The sequence below is a fragment of the Oncorhynchus masou genome, chromosome 22 (assembly GCF_036934945.1).
Source record: "Oncorhynchus masou masou isolate Uvic2021 chromosome 22, UVic_Omas_1.1, whole genome shotgun sequence".
Lineage (NCBI taxonomy): Eukaryota > Metazoa > Chordata > Actinopteri > Salmoniformes > Salmonidae > Oncorhynchus > Oncorhynchus masou.
In genome coordinates, this window is record NC_088233.1 from 9673451 (window position 1) to 9689997 (window position 16547).

The window sequence follows — 16547 nt, forward strand, 5'->3', positions numbered from 1 at the left end:
GACCACTCTGCGAGCCACAAGTCTATACTGCCGAGAAAACTATTGAAGGAAAAAACAAGTCAGCTGTGTGAAAGCAGAATAGCAATAGGTAGCAGGTGCAGCGAAATGGAATTCAGAATGTTGAAGAAATATTTATCAGGGTGCAGCGAAATGGAGTTCAGAAATGTTGAAGAAATGCATACTGAGGGCAAATAGAGAATCACATTACAAATGACCACTAACCCAAATAGGTATATAACAGATCAAATTCTAAATGTGTTATACCTTCCCCAGGTTTGCCTAACTAGTAAGAGCAACTTTCAAACAATATCCTACACTCTTCCCTACCACTAACTTCAAATCAAATCACATTTTATTGGTTGCGTACTGTCACGGTCTTCCTCCTCTTCATCTGAAGAGGAGAGGCGAGAAAGATCAGAGGACCAATTTGCGGCGTGGTATGTGTTCATAGTGAATTTTAATAAAGAGAACACTGAACACTATACAAAAGAGTAACAAAAAAACAATCAACTAAATACGACCGTGAAGCTACAAATGAGACCTGTGCTGACACAAGCCACTAACATAGACAATCACCCACAAACAAACAATGCAACCCAGGCTACCCAAGCATGATTCTCAATCAGAGACAACCAATGACACCTGCCTCTGATTGAGAACCACACTAGGCCGAAACATAGAAATCCCAAATCATAGAAAATCAAACATAGACTGCCCACCCAACTCACGCCCTGACCATACTAAATAAATACAAAACAAAGGAAATAAATGTCAGAACGTGACACGTACACAGACTGTTAAACAGCCATCACTAACACTGAGTGGCTGCTGCCAACATACTGACTCAAATCTCTAGACACTTTAATAATTCAAAAAAATGGATGTAATAAATGCATCACTAGTCACTTTTAACTATGCCACTTTATATAATGTTTACATACCCTACATTACTCATCTCATATGTATATACTGTACTCTATACCATCTACTGCATCTCATTCGGCCAGCGCTCATCCACATACAGTGCCTTGTGAAAGTATTCGGCCCCCTTGAACTTTGCGACCTTTTGCCACATTTCAGGCTTCAAACATAAAGATATAAAACTGTATTTTTTTGTGAAGAATCAACAACAAGTGGGACACAATCATGAAGTGGAACGACATCTATTGGATATTTCAAACTTTTTTAACAAATCAAAAACTGAAAAATTGGGCATGCAAAATTATTCAGCCCCTTTACTTTCAGTGCAGCAAACTCTCTCCAGAAGTTCAGTGAGGATCTCTGAATGATCCAATGTTGACCTAAATGACTAATGATGATAAATACAATCCACCTGTGTGTAATCAAATCTCCGTATAAATGCACCTGCACTGTGATAGTCTCAGAGGTCCGTTAAAAGCGCAGAGAGCATCATGAAGAACAAGGAACACACCAGGCAGGTCCGAGATACTGTTGTGAAGAAGTTTAAAGCCGGATTTGGATACAAAAAGATTTCCCAAACTTTAAACATCCCAAGGAGCACTGTGCAGGCGATAATATTGAAATGGAAGGAGTATCAGACCACTGCAAATCTACCAAGACCTGGCCGTCCCTCTAAACTTTCAGCTCATACAAGGAGAAGACTGATCAGAGATGCAGCCAAGAGGCCCATGATCACTCTGGATGAACTGCAGAGATCTACAGCTGAGGTGGGAGACTCTGTCCATAGGACAACAATCAGTCGTATATTGCACAAATCTGGCCTTTATGGAAGAGTGGCAAGAAGAAAGCCATTTCTTAAAGATATCCATAAAAAGTGTTGTTTAAAGTTTGCCACAAGCCACCTGGGAGACACACCAAACATGTGGAAGAAGGTGCTCTGGTCAGATGAAACCAAAATTGAACTTTTTGGCAACAATGCAAAACGTTATGTTTGGCGTAAAAGCAACACAGCTCATCACCCTGAACACACCATACCCACTGTCAAACATGGTGGTGGCAGCATCATGGTTTGGGCCTGCTTTTCTTCAGCAGGGACAGGGAAGATGGTTAAAATTGATGGGAAGATGGATGGAGCCAAATTACAGGACCATTCTGGAAGAAAACCTGATGGAGTCTGCAAAAGACCTGAGACTGGGACGGAGATTTGTCTTCCAACAAGACAATGATCCAAAACATAAAGCAAAATCTACAATGGAACGGTTAAAAAATAAACATATCCAGGTGTTAGAATGGCCAAGTCAAAGTCCAGACCTGAATCCAATCGAGAATCTGTGGAAAGAACTGAAAACTTCTGTTCACAAATGCTCTCCATCCAACCTCACTGAGCTCGAGCTGTTTTGCAAAGAGGAATGGGAAAAAATTTCAGTCTCTCGATGTGCAAAACTGATAGAGACATACCCCAAGCGACTTACAGCTGTAATCGCAGCAAAAGGTGGCGCTACAAAGTATTAACTTAAGGGGGCTGAATAATTTTGCACGCCCAATTTTTCAGTTTTTGATTTGTTAAAAAAGTTTGAAATATCCAATAAATGTCGTTCCACTTCATGATTGTGTCCCACTTGTTGTTGATTCTTCACAAAAAAATACAGTTTTATATCTTTATGTTTGAAGCCTGAAATGTGGCAAAAGGTCGCAAAGTTCAAGGGGGCCGAATACTTTCGCAAGGCACTGTATTTATTTGTACATATTCTTATTCATTCCTTTACACTTGTGTGTAAAAGGTAGTTGTGAAATTGTTAGATTACTTGTTAGATATCACTGCATGGACGGAACTAAAAGCACAAGCATTTCACTACACTCGCATTAACATCTGCTAACCATGTGTCACGCCTTGGTCTTAGTATTTTGTGTTTTAGTTAATTAGTTGGTCAGGCCAGGGTGTGACATGGGTTTATGTTATTGTGTTGTTGTATTGTTTTTTTGTAGGCATTGGGATTGTGGTTGATTAGGGGTGTGTTTAGTTTAGGTTTGGCTGCCTGAAGCGGTTCTCAATCAGAGTCAGGTGATTCTCGTTGTCTCTGATAGGGAACCGTATTTAGGTAGCCTGGGTTTCACTGTGTATTTCGTGGGTGATTGTTCCTGTCTCTGTGTAGTTTCACCAGATAGGCTGTACTTAGGTTTCACGTTCCGTTTTGTTGTTTTGTATTTGTCTCAGTATTTTCATGTAATCGTCATTTGTTCCATTAAAATACATGAGTAACCAACACGCTGCATTTCGGTCCGACTCTCTTTCGACAAACGAAGAACGCCGTTACACCATGTGTATGTGACCAATAAAATTTGATTTGATTTGATGTTATCGTGGGTGCAACAAAATGCTTGTGTTTCTAGCTCCAACACTGCAGTAATATCTAACGATACACAACAATACAGACAAATCTTAAAGTAAAAGAATGGAATTAAGAAATGGGGGGCTGAAAAAGCACCTTTTTGAACGATGGCCTCCTTACGTGTTTGTTCACCACTGAATGTGTCATTGGGGTAGGTGTTAGCCACAATGAGTTAGCCACAATGAGTTCACAGAAAGAAAAATGGAGGGTATAAAGGAGGCATGATTTTGGACGAGGACTCTTTTTTTCCCCCCGAGCTGACAAAGTAAAAATCTGTTGTTCTGCCGCTGAACATGCAACAGCCCCAAAACATCACTGCTCTAGAGGAGATCTGCATAGAGGAATGGGCCAAAATACCAGCAACAGTGTCACGACTTCTGCCGAAGTCGTTGCCTCTCCTTGTTCGGGCGGTGCTCGGCGTTCGACGTCACCGGTCTTCTAGCCATCATTGATCCTTTTTTCATTTTCCATTGGTTTTGTCTTGTCTACCCACACACCTGTTTTTAATCCCATTCATTACCTGTTGTGTATTTAACCCTCTGTTTCCCCTCATTTCTTTGTCAGAGATTGTTTTATTGTCAGTGTAGTATGATGTTGTATAGGTGCACGTCGGGTCCTCGTACCCATGTTTGTTTGTTTATGTACATTTAGTGTTATGGAGCATACTCCGTGAACTTTATTAAAAGACTCCATTTTACACTCTATTTGACTCTCCTGCGCCTGACTTCTCTGCCACCTATTACACCTATGCATGACAAACAGCGTGTGAAAACCTTGTGAAGACTTACAGAAAACGTTTGACCTCTGTCATTGCCAACAAAGGGTATATAACAAAGTATTGAGATAAACTTTTGTTATTGACCAAATACTTATTTTCCACCATAATTTGCAAATAAATTCATAAAAAATCCTACAATGTGATTTTCTGGATTTTTCTCTCTCATTTTGTCTGTCATAGTTGAAGTGTACCTATGATGAAAATTACAGGCCTCTCTCATCTTTTTAAGTGGGAGAACTTGCACAATTGGTGGCTGACTAAATACTTTTTTGCCCCACTGTAGCTGAAATAACAGTTTTATAAATGGAACTCGAAAACACTGAATTGAGAGTCATTTGAGTAAACAGGGTGAAAGCCGGTATTATTTATTTTTGGGTGATTTAAATTATTTTTTTGTCTGCTGATAGTTGCTTCAGGGTTATTGAGTCTAAGAAGGCTGTAGTACCAATCCAACTGTTATTTAATTCTTATTTATGTACATTTTCATAGAAACTATATATTTTGTATTAATAGCTTTGATGTTTCTAATTAAAGCATTTGTATCCTTATCTTTTAAAATTATAACTGGTTTGGCGTGTATTCTTTTTGTGATGGTTGCGAGGTGATAACCAGGTTTATTTGCCATTAAATAGTATGCTTTATTTGAGTTGCACCTGTAGTTGTTAGCTCTCTTCAAAGGTAGAAGATCATATTCCTGGTTAATTTCACAAATTGCATTTTTCTTCTATACCTTGTAAAGATTTTTTATGGGCTAAGATAGTGATTTATTTATATTTTTCTATCATTTGAATTTCCAACTCAGATGTAAGTTTAGCAGAGTATGAGATTATCATTGCCATAATGTACATAATCATCCCAAATTATGTCGGGGGTCGGCTTTTCTCTGTCCTATATGTCACCATTTGTATTGGTAAAGGTTTTAATTATATAATTTATATTTTAAATACATTTCGCGTCTTGAAGATGCGCTCTGTTCATTCTCCATATTCTATTGTTAGGTCTATTTTCTGTTTGTGTATTTAAGCATGATACAGGAGAATGATCCAATATCACTTTATCATGGATTTTTGAACCCGGTATATTGTTGAGTGCATTTTTGGAAATAAAAATGTAGTCAATTCTTGAATAACTTTTCTTACTTTGAGAAAAAAAATGAGTAGTAATTTGTAGTTGGGTATCTCCAGGGGTCCTGTAAAATATTTGTAGAGACATATTTCTGCCTCTTGGGAGGCTCCTTGAATTTACCGTTTTTATTGCTATGTCTGTCTAACTTGCCAAATGTCTGATTTATGTCGCCTGCTAAAATAGGAAATCCCTAGGATTTGTGAGCTTACTCACAATTTTGCCCAAGAACACAGCCATGAATAAAGAATGGTACCAACACATCCTCCGAGAGCAACTTCTCCCAACCATCCAGAAACAGTTTGGTGACGAACAATGCCTTTTCCAGCATGATGCAGCACCTTGCCATAAGGCAACACTTATGAAATGCTTGTAATTCATTGAAGAACCAGATAAAACATTTGAGCAGACATGTCATATGAGAGTGTTGGACATCCCGTGGGTATGGAAGAATCATAGTATGAGTACATAGTTATTGTATACATTACATATAGAGAACGTGTGAACATGTAGGCTGAGCAAACATTTAACAGGGAACAGACAAAAAACATAAAGAAAGGACTTCTTATGAATTATACCTTGTGAATTAAATTAAAGTATAGTGGCTGGTGGGGCTCTACATGGGGCGAGTGGGTCCACCGAAAAGAGCAAAGTGAGGTGAGTGGAGGCACCACTCATACTTCAGGGAAGTGTCTGATGCACCAGATTCCAGGTGACAACCTCAAGAAGCTGGTTGAGAGAATGCCAAGAGTGTGCAAAGCTGTCATCAAGGCAAAGGATGGCTACTTTGAAGAATCTCAAATATAAAATATATTTTGATTTATTCAACACTTTATTGTTTACTACATGATTCCATATGTGTTATTTCATAGTTTTGATGTCTTCACTATTATTCTACAAATGTAGAAAATAGTAAAAATAAATCCAAACTATGGAATGAGTAGGTATGTCCAAACTTTTGGCTGGTACTGTAAATAGAGAAGAACAGTTTAGGGAAAGTAGAGTATAGTTTGTATTAGGGGAGGGGAAAATAATATTTTCACAACATATGATAAGCAGGTCTTAGGTATCACTGTATGTAACCTACAGTGCCTTCATGGCTTTTTCCCACTCCATCTTCTTCTCAGTGCAGGGAACTCCACTCTGTCCACTGAGGTCCCCATTATGCAGAATGTTTGTAGGCCTTCGACTGGAAAGGTTTCTTGCAGCTTGATTAAGGCTTCATCAGCGCTTGTGAATTCCATCCTTTGCGTTCCCTTCCTGACCCACAGCACTGCCGGGAAACGGAGTTGAGATTTTATCCCATTTTCCTCAAGAGGCTGTCTGATTGGCAGGTATTCCTTACGTTTCAGTAAAAAGCACTGTACCCAGACTATACCCTTGAGGGACACCTTTTGTTACACCTTTTGTTATATTTAGGAAGCTTTACTGAACACCATCAATAGATAGGCTACACATTGGCTTCTGTCAAGTAATTTTTAACCAATTACATGCTGCCTGATCTAAGCCAATTGAAGATAGCCTCTGAACTAACAGTGAATGGTCAACCGTGTTGAATGCCTTGGAAAGGTCAATAAAAAGGGCTCAGCAATAAAAAAAAGCGGTTTCATGGACAGAGATGGAAATATCCGTTAGAAATTTAGAAAGAGGGGAGATCTAAAGATGCAACAAATATCATGGGTTGTTAATATGACTAGCCTTTGAATGCTAGACAATGAAATAAAGATTTTTTGAAAACCAATAGAACAGGAGAGCGCATATGAGGAAGTCTTTATAAAATAATTGCCTCCACGTTTCTATGCTGAGATTTTGGCTATAGGCTACTTTGAAGCAAGGTAAAACATGCCTCATAATATGAAGTAAAATGTCCAGGTTTCAAACAATTAAGGAACAGGAAAAAATATAATGATGCTAATGATTGGCCTAACCATCTTCTGGTAGATGGAAAGGCTTTCCCAAAAACCTCAATTAAATATTAACCAGCTCCAAAGTAGCCTGTGCCTACCTGGCAGAATGATATCATGATTATTTGCATCAATCCAGTTGCTCCAGAAACACTACAGAAACCAAACAACAGTGCCTGAATTAAAGGGTAACTACAATCCAAAATCAAAATAATGTGCATTTTCTCCAGACCTCCATTGTGGTCTGATGTGGTTTAAGCATGGTTATGGACATCCTAATTGATCTGTTTTAATAGTAGGCCTACTATTAGCCTACTTGCACAATATAGTTTTGATTAGCTGACTGTGTTAGACCAATATTGGATTTATAATTTTTGGTCATTCAAAGTGGCATATTTTGTCATAGAATTTTTCACACAGAGTGCCTTTCCGTGGCTGGGCAGGCTGTTTGGAAAATGTTTGGTAAACTTAGAATACCACTTCTCAAGCCACCACTACATCAATGGTTATGTTGGTCACAACCGGTCACCTCCTTTGTGAATAGGGAGTAGACTACGTGAGCCGCCTTCCAAAGTTACACAGTAAATGCAAAAGTATGTGTACACCCCTTCAAATTAGTAGATTCGGCTATTTCATCCACACCCGTTGCTGACAGGCATATAAAATCGATCACACCGCCATGCAATCTCCACAGACAAACATTGGCAGTAGAATGGCCGTACTGAAGATCTCAGTGACTTTCATTGTGGCACCGTCGTAGGATGCCACCTTTCCAACAAGTCATTTCCGACTTTTTGTGGTCCTTCTTAGAGCTAGCGTTTGCGTACTTGTGTCCCCTGTCCTTGGTGCTGACACATGTTCTACACATTTTGGCTTTACACAGGTTAGTGTGATGTCTTTATTAATATGACCTGGATCTGTGTCTTCCAGTTAAGTTACTGCAGAGGCATGGATGTTCAACTTTATTTCAAGTTTCAAGAAAAATATATATTTCTGGCTAGAACCATCATTCGTTGCAACCTGGTCTCAGAGCATCTCATATTATTTTGTATGCAAATCTGGACACTCCTTTTAGAATATGTTACATTTCATATGGTTACATGAGACAGACGGTTACTTAAGACAGAAAACGAAAGCAGGGGTGGTTGGTCGCAGTGGATGGGTAGGCGTATAATGCAAACGTCTAGCAACCCAAAGGTTGCGAGTTTGAATCTCTCATCACAGACAACTTTAGCTTTTTAGCTAATTAGCAACTTTTCAACAACATACTACTTTTTAGCTACTTTGCAACTACTTCCCCTTCCCCTAACCATAACCTTAAACCTTTTAGCTAACACTTCCCCTAACGGTGACCTTAACACTTTAACCTAACTCCTAACCTTAACCCCTAACCCCTAACCCCTAGCTAATGTTAGCCAGCTAGCTAACGTTAACCACTTAGCTAGAATTTGTAACATATCATATGTTTAGAGAATTCCTAACATATTGTACATTTAGCAAATTCATAACATATAATATGAATTGTAATTAATAACATATCATATGAAATGGGTAATGGACAACCACAAATGAATTACATACCATAAGAAACGTAACATCTCATACTAAATTAAGTGTCTCATACAGGATAATATGAAATACTCTGAGACCAGGTTACAACAAACTACATATCCCACAAGCCATTGATGTTCTTTTTAGTTCTGTGTGCTTCTAATTTAAGCCATCATCCACCACTATCAACAACGTTACTGCAGCAATGCTTCACTGGTCTTCTCTACGTTTTAAAATGCATCAATTTATTCTGCAAGACTAGAGGATATAATATCTATAGCTAAATGGAGATTACTCGTGCCAGACCATCGCTGTTTGGAGATATAGGTGAGTTGTTTTATTTGTGTCTCACCTGTCTGAAAGTTCAAAGAGGCTAATGCTCATGACGTAAACAGCATGAATGCTTAACCCACAATCAAAATTATAGTAAAATATTTGTCATGCCTCTCCCTTGTTGAGTATTTTATTTAGCTGGCTTATTCAGGCCTAATATTAGAAAACGTTCTGCTCTTCCTTGTTTTACTGACCTAATTTGAGACCATCCAGCTAAGCTTGTTATAACAAGCTAGAGACCAGTGTATTAGAGCATGTACTATTTTGTAGGCTACGTAGGTAACCTGGGTGATCCTTATATAACATTCATTCGCTGTATCTAGCTTTTTTGCCGATGAGATCATTAATCTAGCCAATGTTGTCTAGATGTAATACATTTAGGTTAGGACTATGCCTGTGCATGTCACCAACCATCACATAGACAGACAGCGGACGTCAGCAACGGGTAAGCCTCGTAGGGAGGGAGGTGTGGGTTTATGACAGGATTCACGTGTCGTGAGAGCGGTGTCTTGGACGATGATGTATTGCTCTGGAGCCTACAAAGGGTTTCAGCGAGAACTCAACATCTAGCACCGTGTTTTTTCACTGCTTGACTTGGACTGAACTCGTTGCCGTTACTCATTTTCGGCGCCTCTAGTATTTATATTTAGGTGCAGGAGCTCCACAATACGTTCGAGCTCATATTTATAGTAGGAGCAAGAGCTGAAGCGTTAGAAAGTGTGTGGTACCGGTGTTGTGCCGAACTTCACCCCCCTGCCAGAACCCTACCCCCCTTGCACACACTCAATGCTTCATTGTTGCGACTTGCTTGGTACTTGAGTTTTCTGTTCTTCACTCCGTTGTTAGTTTAGCCTACATTTCACGGATATTAGCAGAAATCATGTTTTATTTATGTCCTTCAAGGCAGTTGTCAATGATCACGTTAGGCTTTGTTTCATTTTTTTTATGGGGGTTTGATCGCGGGGGAAGCAGTAGTAAGGTTTACAGTTTTCGGTTTGGCTATTTGTTTCAAGTGTATTAGTCTATAAATAAATCTCTTTGCCAAAATTCGTAATCTCTCCCATGTCTTATTCGACTGGTAGTTGTTCTGAAATATCTATAGAAAGTATTTGACTCTGATACGTGCCACAGAAATTATTTGACTCTTGCCGCAAAATTAAGGGAATTGGAATTTCTGCAAGGCCATTTACTTGCCTGCCGAACCCCCCCCCTCCCCCTCTAATTTCCTTAATTTTGTGGCTACAGTCAAATAATTTCTGTGGCACTTATCAGAGTCAAATACTTTCTATAGAACAAACAACCCGAAATGGATAATGAATGTGTGTGTGTTATATTAAACACAGAGGGAGTGAAATGTAGGCAAGCAATAGATATTAGTCCTTGCAGTCCCAATATAGAAGGGGGGGGGGGATTAATAATGACTGTATTAATAATGACTGTATGTGTGTTATGTTAAACATAGAGGGAGAATCAGCTCCAGTGAGCTCCTACCCAAATCAACAACAGACATTATTTAATAATAAATACAGACAAATTAAAGGCCTACTTTGTGTAATGAGCTCAAATAATTTGACTGTAAAATATATAATTGCCCTCTTTGTATCATGAAAATTAGATCAACAGTTATTGGGCAGAATAAATAGATATAGGCATCAATACAACATGTGCATGTACTGTCTGTATCATACAGTGAGCTTCAAATGTATTGGGACAGTGGCCAATTGTGTTGTTGTTTTGGCTGTGTACTCCAGCACTTTGATTTGAAATGATACAGTGACAATGAAGTTACAGGGCAGAATGTCAGCTATAATTTGAGGCTATTTTCATCCATATCGGGTGAACCGTTTAGAAATTACAGCCCTTTTTGTTCTTCGTCCCCCATTTTAGGGGACCAAAAGTATTGGAACAAATTCACTTTAATGTGTATTAAAGTAGTAAAAAGTTTACTATTTGGTCCCATATTCCTAGCACGCAATGATCACATCAAGCTTGTGACTCTACAAACTTGTTGGATGCATCTGATGTTTGTTTTGGTTGTGTTTCAGATTAATTAGTGCTCAATAGAAATTCATGGTAAATAATGTATTGTGTCATTTCGAGTCACGTTTTTATTGTAAATAAGAATAGAATATGTTTCTAAACACTTCTACATTAATGTGGATTCTACCATGATTACAGTTAGTCATGAAGGAATCGTGAATAATGATGAGTGAGAAAGTTACAGGCATACAAACATCATACCCCCAAGACATGCTAACCCTCTCACCATTACAATAACATGGGAGGCTAGCATTTGGTTTTTTTGAGGGGGGGTATGATATTTGTGCTTCTAACTTTCGCATTCATCATTATTCATGATTCATTCAGGATTATCCGTAATCATGGTAGCATCCACATTAATGTAGAAGTGTTTTAAAAACATATTCTATTCTTATTTACAATAAAAGTGACTCCACAATGATTTCCCATTCATTTCTATTGGACGAAGTGCCAAAATGGTGGAGTCATAACAACAAAACCTGTCCCAATACTTTCGGAGCTCAGCGTATATAGGAATTGATTGCTTTTCTTTCTCCCTCCCGGGCCTGCAGCTCATGGCCTGGGGTTCTGGACAGACCGTTCTGAGGTACACGAGGCAGCAGCCCAGGGAAAGGCTCTTCAGCTACAGAAGCTGATCCAGGGAGGGGCAGCAGTTAACATAGTGGCTGTGGACTCCATAACCCCCCTCCACGAGGCCTGCATACAGGGACAAACACAGTGTGTCCGGTTGCTGCTGGACGCTGGTGCTCACGTGAGTCAGAGGGCTATTTTTCTCTTGTGATAGGTCTGTCGGTAATGGTACTACTGCTGAATCTGAAATGGGGGGGAATCCTTAGGGTGGTGACTTATCTGCAGTAATCCCTACATGCAAACAACTGTGACTGTTTCTGTGAGGGCCGGGAGACATTTGAATAGAAGTCAAATTCAGAATTTGAGTGGGAGCTAGTACCTGGGAGCCTAAGGGTTTTTCGATTTGAAATTGCACATTGATTTGTTATACGACTGTTATAAAATGGACCATCAATAGTTCAGATTCTCTATTTAAGGATTCTTGAGAGGTATCAGTGAACATTTAAAAAAAAAATGAGGTGCTGTAATGTTGATTTGTGTGTGCCTGCCTGTCTGTCTCACTCAGGTGGATGCGCGAAACATTGACGGCAGTACTGCTCTGTGTGATGCCTGCGCTGCGGGCAGCCTGGAGTGTGTGAAACTACTCATACAACATGGGGCTACGGTCAACCCTCCGCTGTTCACCTTCTCACCCCTCCACGAGGCCTGCATGGGGGGTACATGTTCATGTCGTGAGAGTGGGCGAGGGCGCGGCAGTCACACAGTATAAAGAACACACACATACACTGGGATAATGGGATACATCTGCATTGTTTGCTGTTTGGGGTTTTAGGCTGGGTTTCTGTAGAGCACTTTGTGACATCGGCTGATGTAAAAAATAAAAAAAAGCTTTCTAAATACATTTGATTGATTGATATTGAGTAGTTAGTCCCCCTCAATACCCAAGTGTCGAAATATGACTGACGTGGGTGTGTGTGTGTGTGTTTGTGTGTGTGTTACAGGTAACTCTGACTGCGTTCAGCTCATGATAGACGTGGGAGCTCTGATGGAGGCCCATGACTGCCACTTCGGGACACCGTTACATGTAGCGTGTGCCAGACAACACTTTGACTGCGCCAAGGTCCTCCTCAATGCAGGTGGGTGGACCACATTGTGGTAACATTATTTCAAAATGTTGTTTTGCTCCTGATCATTCAAAGACTATTAATGGGACTGTGCTCTCTCAAGTAAATAAGTACCTAACCTAACCTTAATAAAGTTGACATTTGAAGCATTTCATCAATTCAAACCATAACTTGATCTTGACATTTTGCAGTTAAAACAATGTCCTGTACTTTTTTGATGCAGATTGTAGTTTTCAGAACGTGTATAACGGTAAGTCTCGACCACTTCCCTTTAAAATCAAACCTTTTCATCTTCTCCAAAGGGGCGAACGTGAACGCTGCCAAGCTCCACGAGACGGCGCTCCATCACGCAGCCAAAGTAAAGAACGTGGATCTGATCGAGCTGCTGATTGAGTTCGGTGGGAACATATATGCCAGGGACAACCTGGGCAAAAAGCCCATCAACTACACAAGTCAAGGTTCTCCCACCAATATCTGCCTAGAGTTCTATGAAAGTAAGTATTTTATTCATGCCACGTAGGTAGAAAAGACTGGAATAGTGTAGAGATTATCTTATGTATGAAAATATGACCTTCAAAGAGAGATTTTCACACTACTGAGCAGAGCTGAGCTGCATTTTTTATGCATCCACCATAGTTGCTGGAGCCATGCTGGAGAGGACAATATGAAAATAAAATATTAGAACCTCACAATGCAGTTCAGGTTGGCACAACAGTGTGAAGGGTGTTAATTATCACGGCACGGTAGCCTAGTTGTTAGAGCGTTGGACTAGTAACCGGAAGGTTGCAAGTTCAAACCCCCGAGCTGACAAGGTACAAATCTGTTGTTCTGCCCCTGAACAAGGCAGTTAAACCACTGTTCCTAGGCCGTCATTGAAAATAAGAATTTGTTCTTAACTGACTTGCCTAGTAAAATTAAATCTCAACGGACATGTTTTTGTTCTTTCCCAGATACTCCCCTCAGTCTACAACAGATCAGCAGAATAGCTCTGAGAACAGCACTGGGCAGAAGAGCCCTGGACGACGTGTCCAAACTGGGCTTGCCCAATCGCATCACCTGCTACCTCTCATATCAGCCACCACCAGATATGGACTTGGACTTTGACTACTTCTAACAAGCCCCATCCTACTTCTAACAAGCCCCATCCTACTTCTAACAAGCCCCATCCTACTTCTAACAAGACCCATCCTACTTCTAACAAGCCCCATCCTACTTCTAACAAGCCCCATCCTACTTCTAACAAGCCCCATCCTACTTCTAACAAGCCCCATCCTACTTCTAACAAGCCCCATCCTACTTCTAACAAGCCCCATCCTTTTTACGAGTCTGTTTTGTCTTGTGCCGAATGATTCCACCACATAGGAATAAGCCTGGTCCCAGGTCTGTTTGCGCGTTCTTGCCAACTCCTATTGTCATTGTCAGGCTAAAAACACATTGACAACGACTATAGGAGTTGTTTATACAATTACAAACAGATCTGGGACCAGGCTAGAAGCAAGAGAGCCCAAACTCATTTGTCTGAGTTAAGGTTTCAGTTAAACTACAATGAAAAGTAGGGATATGTATGTAAGCTTACTGATGTGACAGGTGTCAGCCAGCTATTCTTGAAAGACTGAGGGCGATACTCAAATCTGTATCGCCTAAGGGTTATATTTCTATCCATCTGTAAAGGTCATTTCTGATTGAGCCGAGATATGCAGTGTTCACCTTAAATGCAGTCTCTACGATACGGATTGAATCTAGGCCTAAGCGTTCCCACTAAGCATAGTCTTGTGCTTGTACCCAGATCTATTTGTCCTGCTTTATGTTTGGGATGTTGTGCCTTGCCAACTGCAAGACGGCACAAACAGATCTGGGACCAGGCTAGTCTGTCCAACCTTTCTGAATTCTTAAATCTTTTAGCTAAGCTTTTAGGATTGTGTAATTATGTGTAAATATCAAACGTATGTTTATTTTGAATAATGTGTATATAAACTATGTAAATAATACAAATTATTTGATTTATGTAAATTCCATGAATACTGTATATGTCTATTTTGAGTTTATAAGTGTTGCATTTTGTCTTCTTCTGTTTGGTTGGAGTGTTAGAAATGAGGGTGTTGTCGCAGGGGTCAAGTGCACACCCCTTGAAATGAATTTGTTATCATATTAATTGATTGTATTGTTCTTAATACTTTTTACTCTTCCATTGTTGCTTTACTGAAAATAAATGATGCACAGTACCAGTCAAAAGTTTGGACACATCTACTCATTCAAGAGTTTTTCTTTGTTATTACTATTTTCTACATTGTAGAATTATAGTGAATACATCAAAACTATGAAATAACACATATAGAATCATGTAGTAAACAAAAAAGTGTTCAAGTCTAAATATATTTTCTAATCTTCAAAGTAGCCACCCTTTGCCTTGATGACAGCTTTGCACACTCTTTGCATTCTCTCAACCAGCTTCATGAGGTAGTCACCTGGAATGCATTTCAATTAACAGGTATGCCTTGTTAAATGTTAATTTGTGGAATTTCTTTCCTTAATGCGTTGAGCCAATAAGTTGCGTTGTGACCAGGTAGGTGTGGTATACAGAACATAGCCCTATTTGGCAAGAACAGTTCAAATAAGCAAAGAAATGACTTTAAGACATGAAGGTCAGTCAATCCGGAAAATGTCAAGAACTTTGAAAGTTTCTTCAAGTGCAGTTGCAAAAACCATCAAGCGCTATGATGAAACTGACTCTCACGAGTGAAGGAAGGAAGCAGCCAACAAGCATATGTGGGAACTCCTTCAAGACGGTTGGAAAATCATTCCAGGTGAAGCTGGTTGAGAGAATGCCAAGAGTGTGCAACGCTGTCATCAAGGCAAAGAGCCTCTACTTTGAAGGATCTCAAATATAAAATATATTTTGATTTGTTAAACACTTTTTCAGTTACGACATGATTCTATTTCATAACTTTGATGTCTTCGCTATTACTCTATGTAGGAAATATGTAAAAAAAATAAAGAAAAACCCTTGAATGAGTAGGTGTGCCCAAACTTTAAATTGGTACTGTATATTGTGTTATATGTTGGAACATGTTTAACTGAGCACCAAGCAGTGCCATATTCACAATACTTTTTGAGGAGAAATACAGAACTATTGTGTGGTTAACATGAGCTTTTATCTGAAATGACAAACTGTCACAGTTAACAATCTGTTAGAGAATGGGGAAGGAGCATCTTGTTTGGTGGATGTAGCCATGGAAGTAGGGGCTTTCCAGGGTTAAAACGATTGCGCAAGTAAGAATGGTTTAGCGGTCACTGTCTGCTTCCGAGCATGCTGACACACACACACACACTAGAGGACTTCCTCTTTCTTCACATCAGAGGTCTTGTTCTCTTCACCAGTGACAGCTGACAAACGGAAATCTCACAGCATCGACTAAAACATCAAAGCTCTTTATTTTTAATTGAAAAGGAACACAGTTAGCTTCTCACAGATTTCCCCTCACATCGTCTTTAATTGGTCTTTCACTTTTCACTAACCATACAAAGCATTCCAGTTATACTTTTTCCCCCTCTTTGCACACAGCATAACTTGTGGTTGATTGTCGTGTCCGTTTCGTGCTTCTCTCACCTCCAGTTCTCAAGAGAACCTTTACTTTCCCACCATTAATACAACTCAGTTGCAGTCCAATTCTCTACCCTTCTCTCCAGGCGTGCCCTCACACCCTACACTTGCGCACTCTCCTTCGCAGATTTAAAAGGAACGGGCTGGTTTAAGGAATATGTTAGAAACTCCCTTCTGCCGTACTTACACTAATCCAAGACTTTTAAAATGCGA

General features: G+C 39.7%; 1 protein-coding gene across 2 annotated transcripts; it reads left to right on the forward strand.

The window, feature by feature from the left end:
- Positions 1 to 8849: 8849 nt before the first annotated feature.
- Positions 8850 to 14965, forward strand: asb13b (ankyrin repeat and SOCS box containing 13b). Of its 2 annotated transcripts, none has more exons than XM_064928875.1 (6): positions 8850 to 8993; positions 11591 to 11790; positions 12175 to 12325; positions 12611 to 12745; positions 13036 to 13227; positions 13684 to 14965. In XM_064928875.1, the coding sequence occupies exons 1-6, from the start codon at positions 8951 to 8953 to the stop codon at positions 13845 to 13847; spliced, it is 885 nt and encodes a 294-aa protein (XP_064784947.1). In that variant the 5' UTR covers positions 8850 to 8950; the 3' UTR covers positions 13848 to 14965. The 2 variants fall into 2 exon arrangements, with proteins under 2 accessions (XP_064784947.1, XP_064784946.1); XM_064928874.1 differs by lacking the exon at positions 8850 to 8993 and adding an exon at positions 9349 to 9444.
- Positions 14966 to 16547: the final 1582 nt, after the last annotated feature.

What these genes read in the sequence shown, in the direction of transcription:
- asb13b (XM_064928874.1), top strand. Translation starts at nt 9,390, where the DNA reads ATGCCTGTGCATGTCACCAACCATCACATAGACAGACAGCGGACGTCA. An exon ending in TGCTGGACGCTGGTGCTCAC is followed by an intron (nt 11,791 to 12,174) that starts GTGAGTCAGAGG and finishes TGTCTCACTCAG; the next exon opens with GTGGATGCGCGAAACATTGA. An exon ending in CCACGAGGCCTGCATGGGGG is followed by an intron (nt 12,326 to 12,610) that starts GTACATGTTCAT and finishes TGTGTGTTACAG; the next exon opens with GTAACTCTGACTGCGTTCAG.